The sequence below is a fragment of the Podarcis muralis genome, chromosome 8 (assembly GCF_964188315.1).
Source record: "Podarcis muralis chromosome 8, rPodMur119.hap1.1, whole genome shotgun sequence".
In the NCBI taxonomy this organism is placed as follows: domain Eukaryota; kingdom Metazoa; phylum Chordata; class Lepidosauria; order Squamata; family Lacertidae; genus Podarcis; species Podarcis muralis.
In genome coordinates this window covers 46002699-46017892 of record NC_135662.1, presented here as the reverse complement: position 1 = coordinate 46017892, position 15194 = coordinate 46002699, and the positions used below count along the sequence as shown (strand labels likewise).

At 36.7% G+C, this 15194-nt stretch overlaps 1 protein-coding gene across 2 annotated transcripts in view; it reads right to left on the bottom strand.

The window, feature by feature from the left end:
• ROCK1 (Rho associated coiled-coil containing protein kinase 1) overlaps positions 1-15194 on the bottom strand; it is a 60042-nt gene that overhangs the window by 25033 nt on the left and 19815 nt on the right. For both annotated transcript variants that reach the window (XM_028737228.2, XM_028737229.2), the window contains exons 5-19: positions 13874-14049; positions 12819-12903; positions 12259-12403; positions 11003-11141; positions 10080-10171; positions 9116-9275; positions 7834-7900; positions 6745-6833; positions 5781-5829; positions 4761-4896; positions 4413-4504; positions 4030-4276; positions 3552-3658; positions 2229-2379; positions 357-517 (exon numbers count right to left, since the gene is read on the bottom strand). In XM_028737228.2, the coding sequence (XP_028593061.1) occupies positions 357-517; positions 2229-2379; positions 3552-3658; positions 4030-4276; positions 4413-4504; positions 4761-4896; positions 5781-5829; positions 6745-6833; positions 7834-7900; positions 9116-9275; positions 10080-10171; positions 11003-11141; positions 12259-12403; positions 12819-12903; positions 13874-14049 (1896 nt within the window). The remainder of the gene's footprint in view (positions 1-356; positions 518-2228; positions 2380-3551; positions 3659-4029; positions 4277-4412; positions 4505-4760; positions 4897-5780; positions 5830-6744; positions 6834-7833; positions 7901-9115; positions 9276-10079; positions 10172-11002; positions 11142-12258; positions 12404-12818; positions 12904-13873; positions 14050-15194) is intronic.

Genomic DNA, 15194 nt, shown 5'->3' with positions numbered 1-15194 from the left:
ATCTTCCTCAATTCTAAATTTTGAATCCCCCTCCATGATTTTCCCCACAATACAGCAAAAGAAAGGTCCTACTAATTTTATAATAATCATTTCTCTATGTATTTCCAATTTCATTAGCATATTTTGTAGCAAAGCTTTGTGGTGCAAAATACATGGCACGTAGAATCCAAATTGTATGAATTGAGAAAACATTTCCAATTACACTAAATTGGGGGAAAATGAATTCAGAAATTGGATTTTCATCCACATGCAAAAGCGGAAGTTTGAGGAGTTTTCTGCTTAAAGGGATATGAAGAAGGTTAAGTTTTCTTAAGTACCTTAAACTTATAGCAACTAACTTAAGCACTTTTTATTACCTCATCTTCTAGTCTCTCTTTCTGTTCACTAAGGTGCTCCAGCTTCTGTTGAGATTGCTTCAAGTCAAAGTCTAGCATGGAACATTGTTTTTCAATCTGGACTATTCGATTTTCTGCCTTCTCTCTTGCTGATCGCTCTTCTTTCACCTTTTTTTCAATTTCTAGAGGACCAAAGATAGTACATCTTTTTAAAAATTCCAATAAAATAATTTTATGCAGGCTGCTCTGCATACTAAATGGGCAGCGCTTCCACATTTGCAGTGGTACCTGACCAGACACCCTACACTGCCTACATACATTGGCCAATTAGTTACAATAATCTGATGTGGGCGGTGGTGGGGAGGCGAGACTTAGGTGGTATAAGCAGATACTAAAACAGTCCAGAATTATTATATGTACTGGCAGTTTCTTCCTTGACTATTAGCCCCATCGCCACTTCTGTACTACCATGTGCAGTAAGACTTAGCACTCAAAACTATCTGCAAGTAGTGAGGAATAATAAACTATTTCAACACTCACAAGGACAGTGAAGATACCCGACTGAAATCTTAGTAATCTACAAAAAATTGCCAAATGTTTGAATGTGAGTGGAGGTGTGCTGAATTAGACCGGAAGTTCATCTAGCCTAGCATCCTGTTTCCCACACTAGCCAATCAGAAGCACCATGAGAGCAAGAGCCCTCTCCCCCTGTTGTCAGTGGCGTAGCGTGGGTTGTCAGCACCCGGGGCAAGGCAAGTAATTTGCGCCCCCTAGCCCGTGGATTTGCGCCCCCTAACCTGTGGATTTGCCCTAACCCCAGATGTTGTGCCCGGTGCGGCCGGCCCCCCCTGCACCCCCCACGCTACGCCACTGCCTGTTGTTCCCTGGCAACTGGTACCTAAAGGCATGCTGCCTCCAATCCTGGACTTAGCATGCAATGACTAGTAGCCAGTGATAGATTTATCTTCCGTGAATTTGTCTATTCCCCTTAATAACATAAGAATGGCCACCAGTAGAGGCTCATCCACTGCAGCATCCTGTTCTTACAATGGCCAACCAAATATCAATGGGAACTCCACAAGCAGGATCTGAGTGCAACAGCACTATCCCCATTTGTGAGCCCCTTATGATCCAGCTGCATTTGTTGGCTGTACCACATATTGTAATTGTGAATTATGTAATTTAACTTAGACAGTTTATGGAGAATCATTGTATGTCTCATTCATAGTGTTCTTTATCTATTCAAAGGGGCCTTAAGTAGGTATTTTATTTTTATTATTTTATTATTTTATTATGTTTGTGTAATAAAATTTGTTTGTCTCTCTCTCTATATATATATATAATATATATACACACACGTGTGTGTGTGTGTGTGTGTGTGTGTGTGTGTAATTTGTATAATGATAAAACTAGTGATGACTGTGAGGAAAAAACAAGTAACACTTGTGTGCTAATACTGTTAGAAACATACTTTCCATTTCAGCACTGTTTTATTGAGCATTTCACTAGGACTGCTTCCACAGGCAGCATTTTGTTTAATGATTGGATAGGAAAGAGACATTTGAAGGCACACAAGTCCAATTTGTGCCTTTCTCCTACTGACTTACAAGTAACATTGCAGCTGTCATTTCTTTATTATATATGTAACTGGCATGTTTATCCTGTAATTATCCAAAGGAAAAATATACAAACAATTAACAGTACTTTAACCTTGGACATGATCTTCCCTGTGAGAAGGAAGAAAAGAGTGAAGGAGGCAGGTAAAGTCAACATCATGATTTGCTCCAGTTGGACTCTAGTTACTTATTTGTTTTAGTATTTTAAAACTGTAAACATGCCTTGGAAGACAGTATATAAATGCTATATGAACAAACAAACGCTATAAAAACTTACCGCACATTGCAACTGACTTGGCCTCTTCTATTGACTGGTGCTTGTCAGTTAAACGAGCTTTATTTATATTATGCTCATTTACTTCTTGCTCTAAACGCTGCTGTAATATTTTGAGTTTGTAGTTTAGATCAATTTCTAAATTATTCTTTTCCTGTAAGATATTTTTATAAGCTGAAGTTAGGTTAAGAACACCATACCATCCTTAATCTAAAAAAAACATTCAGATTTCATGACACTCAATAGCTTTTTGTAATCCCATCTGCCTCCGCTTTCTTTTTTTAAAACTGAAAATATGACAATGAACTGCTACATTGAAAACGAGCAACCAAGTGATGCACACACATACTTCTTTTAGCACACACAATCCACAAATATTTATGATTGAGGACGCTTAGAATTTCACAAATGATTAACAGCTCTGCCCTGCGCTGGTGTCTCTTTATCTGCGGTTAAGTCACAAGTTATTTGTAAATGTATTTTTGAATGCCATGCTTGAGTTTCTCTGTATTATCCTCCCCCACAATGTAGCCATGGGCTTCCCACAATCCATTTGGGGACCACAGCTCATGAAAGGATGTATTACCCTTTCCCCATGCACCGTTTCCCCACTAAACCTCCTTTGTCCCTAGAAGCTTTGGTGGGGTGATTTTTCAGGGCAATGATGGCAATGGAGGAAGGGTTAAACCACCTATATTACAAGTTCTTATAGGAACTGGGATCACTGCATCTGCATTTGGTTAAAATATATACGGTTTATTGGCAACCACAAGCACTGATTCAAGATGCATCCCAAGTAATTTTACTGCTAGGACTTTGCCTCTTCAATTCTGCTATGCTTGGAGACCCAAAAACTCTTGCTCTAACATCTCTCATCTAACTCCACTTTTTGCATAAAGCTTTTGGTTTAATCCTTTAATCCTCACCCATAAATGAATCAAACATTCGCTTTTCCCTACCTCTAACTATCAAGATACAGACTTAAAGTCCTTTAGGGTAACAGTCTGTCCTTTTTCCCTATAATACTTGGTGAAAATATATATACATTGATGGTATCATAGCAATAAAAACAACAATAGATGCATTGGTATTAATGCCACAAAGCTTGATCCACAACTATATAAAAAAATATTACATGAGCCAACGTATTCCCACTCACATCAATTGAATTAAACAAACTTAAATTCAAACACAGCAGCTTAATTTAGATTTTATAAAATCATCCTATCAATCACATTCGCAAGCTGCTTTTTATAGATTTTTAGAAATATGCATCTGTATTCCAAGAAACAAGAAATTTATGCCTCATTGTTTTAATGATCTTACCTTTTCAGAATGATTAAGCATGTCCTGGGCCTGCTTTCTTTCTTCTTCCACTCTTTCAAGATTGTTCTTTAAACCTTTGATTTCTTCTTGTAAAGATGTAACCCGAGCTACATAAACAATTAAATAGTATAATGTGCCAGAAGTACTTGCACACAAAACCGAAACTATGATTTACCCACATAAAGCTCCTAACATACATCAGAGGTTGTTGGTTAATTAAAAAAAGAGACAGTGTTTCTAATGTTAGTGTTACGCTCTCAACTTGGATTAAAATTCAGTACAGTGGTGAACTTTGCCTTGGAATAAGAACATGTTTCGCTGCCAGAGTGTCTTCCATTTGTAAATTGAGTCCCCTGCTGCTATGGGAAAGCATGCTTTGGTTTAAGAATGCTTTGGTTTAAGAATGGACTTCCGGAACGGATTAAGTTCTTAAACCAAGGTACCACTGTATTAGATTTACTTTAGCTTAAATTATTACCTTGTAGCTCTCCAATAATTTCTGATCCATGACTCCTATCCCTTCTTTCCACTTCCAATGCAGCTTGAAGTTGATAATAGTCTTTTTCCACTTGTAATTTTGTGCTTTCCAGGATTCTGCATCTCTCTTGCAATTCTCTGTTTAGGGCTTCAAACTGACTTACTGACTTGCTCATTTCGGTGTGACTCTTTCTCAACCTTGCTGCGGTATCTGACTCTGTCCTCAGTAAATCATTGGCCTCTTCAAGCTGTTGGGAGGGGAAGGGGGAGTTAAGAAAAGGTAGCAGTGGGTATCATACAACAAATACATCCAGCTCTGTTGCATTTACCATAAATTGATACATTATGGAGGGAAAGCAGATATAGGCATAGAAAATTGCTTACTTGCTTTTGCAACTGCGTTATTTTTTCATTTGTAATATGTGAATGCTGACTGATTTTTTTTAAGTCTTCCAGCTGATCTTTTAGCGTTGACACTAGATGCAAAGGGGAAATGTTAAATGTAAATAAACAAATAAACATGCATGTCTCTTGGAGGTGTTTTTTCTAATATTTCTATACAGCAAGAAAAAAAAACAAGCCACCACTGCTCTGAGGCATATTCAAACACAAATATGCCCCAGTTATAATACTGAAAAGAATACTAAGATATTTATGCTGTTCAAAAAATATCCTACAAAAGATACCATCAGTCTTACCTGAAAGGTCTTCCTGTAAGGAAATATAGCTTACCTTCATTTTCCACATTTCGACGTTTCTCATTCTCCTGCTCAATTTTTCTTTGATATTCATTTATTCTATGTTGCAGAAGCATATTTTCCTTTTCAACCTGAGTAACTGTTGATTCCAAATTTTTTCTCTGACTGCCCTGAAAGATATATACTGCCATTTAATTTTTCACCATTTAAATTTAGTCGAAAATTTAAGTTCTAACCATCCCAATGAAGCTGTCAGCGGAATTCAACGTTGTGCTAATATGATCAGCATAAGCATTTCTGCTTGCCAGACAGAACAATATCTCTCTCCCTCCCCACGGTTCTGGGAGCCGATCTAAGTGGGTGCATAGGGAGATGAGGGGAAACCCTGTTGCACTAGAAGGACTCACTGCACTGGCTCCCACTCAGACAACTATTTAGTTGAAACTGGTCCAAATTATTTTATTTCGGAAATTCATAATCCATATTTGAAAGAAAATATTCTCATGTTTTAGAATAAAATAGAGCAATAAATATCATAATTGTGTTAGATTTTTTAAAAATACTGCATTAAACTGATATGAGTTATCTGTATATTGGCTTTTTTACCGTCACTAGCCACATGCCCATCAACTTGACAGGCTAGAGCAGGCATGGCCCAATTTGGCCCTCCAGATGTTTTGGGACTACAATTCCCATCATCCCTGACCACTGGTCCTGTTAGCTAGAGATGACGGGAGTTGTAGTCCCAAAACATCTGGAGGGCCAAGTTTGGCCATGCCTGGGCTAGAGAGACGGTGTTCCAAGAGTAGAGATTAAAATAAATGAATCAAGACCTTGGCAAAAGTCTCTCTGTACAAGCAATCCATGGTGCAAGTCTTTACTTTCCTCATTCTCCCAAAAGGAAAGAAATCCTTCAGAGAGAGATTTGTTTTATTTGCAATAATTAATGATTGAAGAAAGAAATCACATGTATGCAAGTAAAAATCTAACACCATTATTTTAAAAAATGGGGGGGGGGGGGACTAATTCCAACCACACACAAAAAATCACTTACCTCTTCATCTAATTCTTTCATTATCTTGTCTAATTTAATGTTTGACGTTCTAGAAAAAATAAAATTACGTTAGTGACACTTTTTTGTTTTTGGACACTGCTCTACAACTGCTCTGCAAACAACCCAATTTAACTCAATTACACTGTAAAAACTCACATCATCATGGCTGTGTAATCTACATCCAAGTGACCAAAAGGCTGACAGTGGTGTATAGAATAGGCTACCACCAACCTGTTAATGGGTATAGCCCAATGTCATACAGAGTGGGAAGTATTCAACTAAATAGCACTAGGAAAACAGGACTTTTGTCCCTCTCCTTCACTGTGAGTGCTCCATGCGATCTCCAATCTGTTCCAGAGGGGGAAACAATCCATAAGGAAAAATGCCTGTGCTGACGAAACCCGCAAATTAGTGCTATGTTGAATACGCATTATGTCTAATACTGATATCCTAGTAACCTAAGAATTTTACTTAACTATTTCTGTGTAGAACTAGCACCTTAGATCTTAAACTAGCTCCAAATATCTGAAGCTGCCACTAAGGAATATGAAATATTTTATAGCAGCCAGAACATAATCTGAGAAGAACCAGGGTGAGCTCTAAGAGGGAAGGAAACTAAACCAAAAAGCTGGTAAATGGGAGATTCAAAGTGACTATATCCCTACCTTTCAAATTCTTCACTCCCAAAATAACCGATGCACATTCACCTAAGAGTGCTTAGTCTTGCTCTTAGTAATGCCAGCAAGCAAAAGCATCCTTGTTGCTACCAGCAACTCTTAAAAATATCACTTTCAGAATTGGTGCCATTAATTGGCTCCTAAGACCCTGATACTCAGTTTTGGAGGTGGGCTACAAATCTCTTGGTCTACACATATAAAATGTTAATACCATCATAATTCCCCAATATAAAATTCATAAAACAGGTGTCTCTGAAGTTCTGATAACAAAGAATGAAATGAGTCACCTGAATTTTTGTTCCATTTCATCTTTCAGTTCCATTTCATTATGTAGCTGTTCTTCAAGTTGATAGATAGTTTTCTGCAGAGATTCCAGCTTTAAATATAAAATACAGAATGAAAATAAAAGTCATACTTGACAGGATCTTATGGGACTATCTAAATTATAATGAATTTTACAACAGCTATCTAAAATTGCTTTGAATGGTTCTCAGTATATTATTTTTAAAAATTGGAACAGCAAGTTTCAGCTAGGAGATTACTGCTCTAACAGATTAATAAACATGGGCACATTCTTATAAATGGGACCAGAAATTAAGACACATTTGTAAACCACTTTGAGGTCTTATTATAATCAAGTAGTATATAAACATTGTAAATTAAAAATCGATTTAATTTTTGGTGACATTTTAGCTCTGCTGTGCTGCAATAATGAGAAAGAAAAAGAACTGTAGACTCATTTTCATTCTTACATGAGTGCAAATATTGGTTATTAATCTTTACGTTACACTTCCTTCAATATCTTGAAAACAAATCTTCCGATAGGTCCCACTATCGGAATGCTTGTTACATGAAATCTCAGTTATCCAAATACAAAGAATTATCCCCAACCCTCACTACACAAAGGGCTGATTCACATATCGGAACAGCTGGAGCTCACCCACTTCCCAACTTGTGCTTTGCTGGTTGGTGTTGCCATTTTGGGCAGAAAGCATGGAGAGAGGGTGGGAGGGATGGAGGGAAGAAGGGAGGGAAGAAAGGAGATTGGACAAATCAGTTTTCCCTTTGTCTTGCTTTTGTTGATTGGTTGCATCAGACTCAGGCAGAAAGCATGGAAAGAGCCAGAAAAATGTTCCCATAGGAACTAATAGCAATCATCAGCTCTTTATGCAAATGATTGCCTAACAATTTCCTGGGAATATACTGTGTTCGGAAAGAGGGACCTGTGTATATATGGATGTCTTGGTAATTTACATTTATTCAAATCAAGTTATCAATACAAAGGCTTAATCAACAAAATATTTAATTAGCTAATAGCACTTATTTGAGGTCCTAACAAAGAGGGGGGATTAAAAAATTAGAAGAAAAAGACATACCAAACTTTTATCTACGTTGGTGCTTGCTCTGTTGTCATTAGAGTTTGCTGTACAGCTAGATAAATACCTGTAAGCACACAATAAATTATAGTAATATGATGAAAGAACAACTTTTTTCTCCCCACTTTCTACATACTAGAAATTCTCTCATTTCTATCCTTAGTTACCCTTTTTAAAACTCACCCCCCCCCGACATTTTAGCTTTTCCTCATAGTGAAAGTACTCCAGCCCCCTGATCACTTTGCTTGCACATTTCTGCAACCCATATACCTGAAACTTAAATGCCCACATTATGTAGTAGGCTGGGTGCATGCAATTTTAAAGGTGTATTTTGACATTTTTGAGTCTCTGCCGTTAACTAAAATTTGAACATGAGAATACACATCTTCTGAAAAGACACAACATGAACACCCTATTTAGACATCTTTCCTTCAAATATCACATACTGTTTTGCTTTACAACATTTTTCTTTTGCAGAGTTTTGCAGCTGATGAAAAATCTTAACTTATAAGGAAGATTGGACAACCTCTGCCTGTGGTAGTAAAAAGCTTTACTACTCCAAACGCTGGACAGTTCCTCAAAAATCATGAAATTAGCTGTGTAATTGTGAAATACGTATCTGACTATGTATTTCTAACCTGTAGGATGTATTGCTATCATATTTTGAATGGTCTTTAAGAGTTAAAATTTCTCTAGATGAAATCTGACGTTTTTCACAATCCTAGTAAGAATCCATGAACTCTTTGCAAATTATATTAGCAAATAATTAAGTGGATCAACCTCTTGCATGATGTCTCCTTGTTTGCTCACTAGACATTCTTGCTATTCTCCATAGCTAGTAAGCAAACAAATTCAAAGGCACATTAATGATAGACTACATAGAATAATTTGACCATTAACAGTGGAATTCTATGAATGTCTACTCAGAAACAAACCGCACTGAGTTCAATGAGACTTTATCCCAGGTAAGCATGCACTGGAAGTAATAATTACTTAAAAGCCTGGCCTTCTGATATTGCTTGAGAAAAACACAAAAATCAGAGATATGGTATGATGTCACATCAAGAGGAACCAAAAATAGATGTACAAAATTGCTGCCCATACCATAAGTTCAAAACTGCTATAGTAAGTGTTGCACATTTCAGGATGATATGGCAATACAGATTTTTTAAAGTGTCTTTTAAACCCAGAATTAAGTTGCTTTTGTGACACTGATCTCAAATCTTATAGGATTTGTTCTCACAACTTAAGCTCACATTTTCAGTAGCACATGTATACTTACTGATGGTTACTGTAGTAAGTAAATCCTACAAAAGGCAGCTGGTTACCAACAAATGCTTTTGGTATAGGAAATGTTTCTTCTTCTCCTTTATCTTCCTCCAAATCGTCAAAGTTACTAGTATCAATATCACTACTTAAATCAGGCACAACAGGTGCTACAGCTATCAATATAAACAAAAAAAAAAGGATTACTAAAATCTTTATTGAAACTAATATATTAAAAATGTTACAATTGGAATGGAGAAGAGGCATGAAAGAATCACAAGGAGACATGGCAAGATTTAACTCTTTATTCTACATTGAGCAGCACATGCAATAGAAAAAGAAATATTATTAAAAAATCAAAGCTTCAAAACTTAAATATAGTTGTAATTGCTAAACAGAACAGATTGCTCCTGAGGTCCCCAAACAGCTGCCAATTTAAAAACCTCACACCCATTGGTCACTCAAGAGACCTCACATTAGCAATGAAATAGGGATCTCTTGAGCAATATATTTTCACAAATACTAAAAATTGATTGCTATTTAATTTCTGCAGTGTCCTAAGTGGTGAATTCTATGCCTGGAGTAGGCTCCCAATCTATATATACATACGCAACTTTGCGCACTGTATTTTTCGCTCTATAAGACGCACCAGACCACAAGACGCGCCTAGTTTTTGGAGGAGGAAAACAAGAAAAAAAATTCTGAATCTCAGAAGCCAGAACAGCAAGAGGGATTGCTGCGCAGTGAAAGCAGCAATCCCTCTTGCTGTTCTGGCTTCTGGGATAGCTGTGCAGCCTGCTCCATAAGATGAACACACATATTTCCCCTTACTTTTTAGGAGGGAAAAAGTGAGTCTTATAGAGCAAAAATACGGTATATACAAGTCCAGACACCAAACCAATTTATACTACTGATTTTTAAAAGATGTGATATGGGCCTCAATGCAGATAGCTTCTTGCGTGGTAAAAAGAGATACTTACTGTCTCTAAGGTTTTCCCAAGACCACTGGTCATTTTTGAAGAAAGGGTGTCGCTTGATTTCTTCCACACCATTTCGGCCTAATCTGACTTCCCTGTTGAAGGGATATTTTGAAGCAAGTAAATATGCAAGCTCTGAAGATCAAAATACATAAAGCATGCAAACATCTGCAACAGTAGCCCAATAAGTCACTTTTTAAATGGAAAATTAGAAAGGGGTGATTAGGAGCTGAGAAGAGCTCAGAAGAAAATCACCAACTGCTTATCCACTCCGAATCTGAGGTGAGGGAGCAGTTTCACACCTCCTGTGGTTCAAACTCATGCTACCTCATAACATTGTCTTGAAACTATGGGGTAGATTGAAATAATGTGTATAAAAAATATTAACCACTCCTCCCATCCACTTTACCCCCACCCAAAGTGGGGGTTTTCCTCAACAAAACACACTGCAGCATTCCCCCCCCCCCTTTTGATATATGTTCCTGGACTGCTACAGACTATGAACTGAATTGTCACTGTTTCTGTAAGCTGCTGTGTAAGTGCTAGAGAAAGTTTCCACACAACAATGTATCTAGAGTTATGTCAAAGTACACAAAATGATCAGGCGCATTCATGCCCATTCACATGCAAGTCCCTGTTGCAATGCAAGCCCAAAACATTTAACATAAGATTATTATTCAACAAATAAAAATACTAGGAAACTGATTTCAAGCTCTTGAATTGTCAGACTGACTTAAAAGCTCTCGTACACAGAGTGGTTTTACAGCAGCAACACTATATTTTATTATCAGGACAAGACCTAATAGGATTAAAAAGTTTATTAAAACGTATGTAAAATTCATAAACACTGGTTTATCACCAGGTGATGAAGTTTACTACAGAAAAATCTCTAAACCAAAAACTTTCATTTTGATGTAAAATATTACCTGTCAGTTAAGAAGCCACAAATAAGATTTTTTGCATCTTTTGAAATATCATTATCATCAGGAAAGCTAAGAGAATTCTTATGGTTCATAATTTTACTGTATGTTCCAACCAAAGAATCTGCATAAAAAGGTGTATCCCCTAAAATTAAAAAGAACGAAAGTGAAAAAATGTCACACAATAGCTGAAGACAATAAAATTCCAAGGAAACATTGTGTCAGAACTAGGCTAAATACTTGATGTAGAAAGCAAATGATTGCTACTTCTCATGCCATGATTTTAAGTAGTCAGGATTCACCTTATCACTTAATATAAAAATCAAATTAGAAAGCAGTACTCCAGTTGTACTGAAGATCTAAGAAGCTCATGTTCTGACAAGTATGTGGTAGAAGCATTTTCACATCACATGATTCTAAGTTTAGTGGCTAGGAGTGCCTTGTACTAGTTTTAGCTGGTAAGACAACTATGGCCATTTTTGGATTCGGATAGCCTGACCATTGTCATCTATGCGCCAAAAACCTCCACAATGTATTCTCCATACAAAACCAATCACTGCGCAGTGTTCTGAATGGCAGATGGGTGGGGTAGAAATAAATTATTATTATTATTACTATTATTATTGTTATCATCATCAACAACATCTTCAAAATCAGACATTTAGTGTAGCAGCATCTATCCTTTCCATTGGTATATGTCTTGGATTTGAATAGTTTTTATGTATGTGTTGTTTTAAAACGTTTTTTGTTATAGATAAGATAGTTTTTACATACGCAACTATTTTGACAGGTGTAAAAATTAATGCTATAATACTGCCAATTCATAAAATAAAGAAAGTGACATCCAGAGACAATAAAGAAAGCCCCAGGTGGGAGCCTTAAATAAAGGAGGCTGAAATCCTAAACTCTACATCTAAAGGCAACATGCAATCCCTCAGTAAGAGTTGTATAAGATTAAGCCTTCCCATTATCTAGCTAGGTCTCTACTGAACACAAGGGTCAGCCTGCTCATCTGAGATCAAACCCTGAATAGCTGAAGTCTTTCTGCTCCCTGACTTGATGTTTAGCAACAGCATAAGATCTGGAACAATGTAGCACTGAAGTATAGAAGACTGCAATCTTATAACCTTTGTAAAAGGCAGCCATTGAACTACATGGGGCCTGCTTCCATGTAAACCTTAAGCAATAGCTAAAATAAAAGGCATTTTTATCCAACAGTAAATGCAGTTAAAATGCAGAACACTGATTATTTTGATGCTCACCCACAAGCATTTCATACAAAAAGACACCAACAGACCACCAGTCACATTCTCGTCCATAGTAACCATCACCACCTTGAGATTTTAACACTTCTGGGGATATATAGTCTGGTGTTCCAACAGCTGTATCACATCGTACCATGCCTTCCTATAAAGAAAAGAGAGGGGCTATTTAAAACAGGCACTCTGTAGAATTCACCTAGGATCTGAAAAGTATCTTGAAGCAAAACATTTTCCTAGATTTCCTTGGGAAAATGTGTCAAATATGTAAGCTAAACTTCATTTAAATCTTAAGAATTTTATTTATTTCATAAAATTTATTTAGTTTACAAAAATAATAAAACAATACAATTACTGGTAAAAACAATTAAAGCAACACTTTAAAACATGCCAAAAAAAATTAAACGAGCAATAAACTAAAAAAAAACACATCAGTATTCCAAATATCTAAAATTTAGGCAAAACTGATATTCAAGTAACATTCTTCCAGAAAAATATTACTTCCAAAAGCATGGAAGCTAATTCAGATTTTTTTTTTTTTAAAAAAAAAAAGGCATACCAACCTTATTCATCTTCATACAGGTACCAAAATCTGCTAGTTTTAAATGACCAGATTTATCTAGCAGCATATTATCAGGCTTTACATCTCTGAAAAGAAAGCAAATCAATCTAGGTTTTATTTATTTTTAAAAAATCAGCTATCCTACATATCCGTCTTGCCACGTAAGATGGTTAACAACTAACACCTAACAAACTTAGAGCCAACCTTTGGCCATTACTGTTGTCATAGTTTATCCTCTTCCTTGAGCAAATTCCTCCTCTAACTGTGATTTAAACACACAAACAAATGAAACTGCTTTACACAACTGGGAGTCGCTCTCCTGGGTCTCAGGCAGAGGTCTTTCCAATCACCAGCTGCCTGACCCCTTTAAAAGTCCACTGGCAGCATAATTCACCATTAGCATATCACCATTAAAAATGAGACAGAGGACAGATATTTTCTTTAGGAAGAGGTTAAGGTTCCAGTGCCACCTTAGTATTTCTTAAACTTGACTTTCATTCAATGTGATGAAGCTGCCTCTGTATCTCTTAACACAAAGCACATTGCAGAACTACACATTTTAATTTCCCCACTACACTCTCTCTCCCTCCCTCCCTCCCTCAGCATATGGTACCTTATTTACAGTAGTGGCAACATAATCAGAAGCCTACTTGTGTAATCCAAATCCAAGATCCACTGGCGGGGGGAGAGTTTGGATTTGGCAGAATTTGTAATTTTTAATCTATACTGGCATAAATCTCTCCCTCCCTGGTTTCCACCACAAACTTCTGCAGCCAACCAGCAAAAGACAAACAAAGGAAAAAGCTTCTGCCTGTCCAATCTTCCCTGCTTCTTGATTTGTTCAATTTCTCTCCCTGCCTCCGTTACTCTTTCCTTTCATGGTTTCTGCCCAAAATGGCTGCGATTGACCAGCCCAAACATGTAAGGAAGTGGGCAAATTCTGGCTATTTAGAATAAATATTCAAAAAATATTTTAAACATGCAACTGATTATACTGTAATGCACTCCAGATAGAATACTGAGGTATTGAGATATTAAGAAAAATAGCATATACACCTGTGAATAAAGCCCATTGAGTGAATCGCATCTAAAGCAAGAACAACTTCTGCAGTATAAAATCTTGCCCATTTCTCAGGAACATCATAGTTGCTCATTAAATTCACTAGGTCCCCACCAGGCATGTATTCCATCACCATGTAAAGGTAGCGGTCATCTTGGAATGCATAAAATAACTATAAAAGGAAATAAAACAAAGATTACTGTGTGTTCAGTTCATCATTATTGCCTTCCTCTCACTCAATTAGAATTATTTGTTAACATTTAAAGTATTAGCAATTCACTGCTGTTCATTATGTGTATCAACCAAAAGGAAGAACCAGTTTACCATCTAAATACAATGCCTTATTTATCTGAAAATACACTTGCAGCAAGCTGCAATTAAACCAGGAAGGATTTACTTAACCATAGTGTCCTTGTTTCATCTGGACAAGGAAATGATGAGTACCAGCCTCAGAATAAACAGGACAGGATACTAATCCATTTTCAACCTGGATTTCAAACTACATTTCTTGGTTCAGTAAGCCAAGCAATGGTCTACAGAACCAGGCCATTCATAGTCAGATGTTGTTATTTTTAGTAATAGTATTCAAAACATAAAGGCATGATTAGCATTCAAGAAAAAACTACAGATAAGAAAATCTTCTTCATAAAGATTACTTAATTGTTATATTGGGAAAACTAGTCATTAGTCATCACTTTCTTGCATTAAAGTTAATAGTGACTTCAATTATTTCATTGTGTCAATTATACACACAATTGTTTGAGTTTAAAATGCTCAGATGTCCAAAGCAACAAAACTTGCTAAACCAATGACACATAGTGTTTAGACAAATATGAGCTTCAGCAATACAATTGAAAAAAATCAGCCACAAATAAAATATTCACATGTGCAAGAGTGGGCTAACCAGGACACTGCTGTACTTGCCTATGTACATTCAATCAAATATTTGCTGCTGCCAGCTCAACGCTACTAGCTAATTGTTCAGAGGAAGGTATGTTCAATCCATCTGAACAAGTGATGTCCAAGACAAAGTAATGCATATTCTAACTGGGGCAAGTGTCCCTCCATATTCAGACACAGGAATTGTGTGCACAGCCTCTAATTGACTACTTGTGCACATAGTTCCTAATAAAGTTGGAAGCCTACTGTGTGAAAGAACGTTGTCCCTACCTGTAGATCTGTGTAGAGCTAGTAAAACTGTTTAATTGGGCTTCAGTCCCCACCTCAAAACTGAAGCCCAATCCAACAGGTTCACTCCCACCTATCCAGATTTGCATTTCCTTGATCTGAGTAGGGATAGACTTCCAACGGTAAACA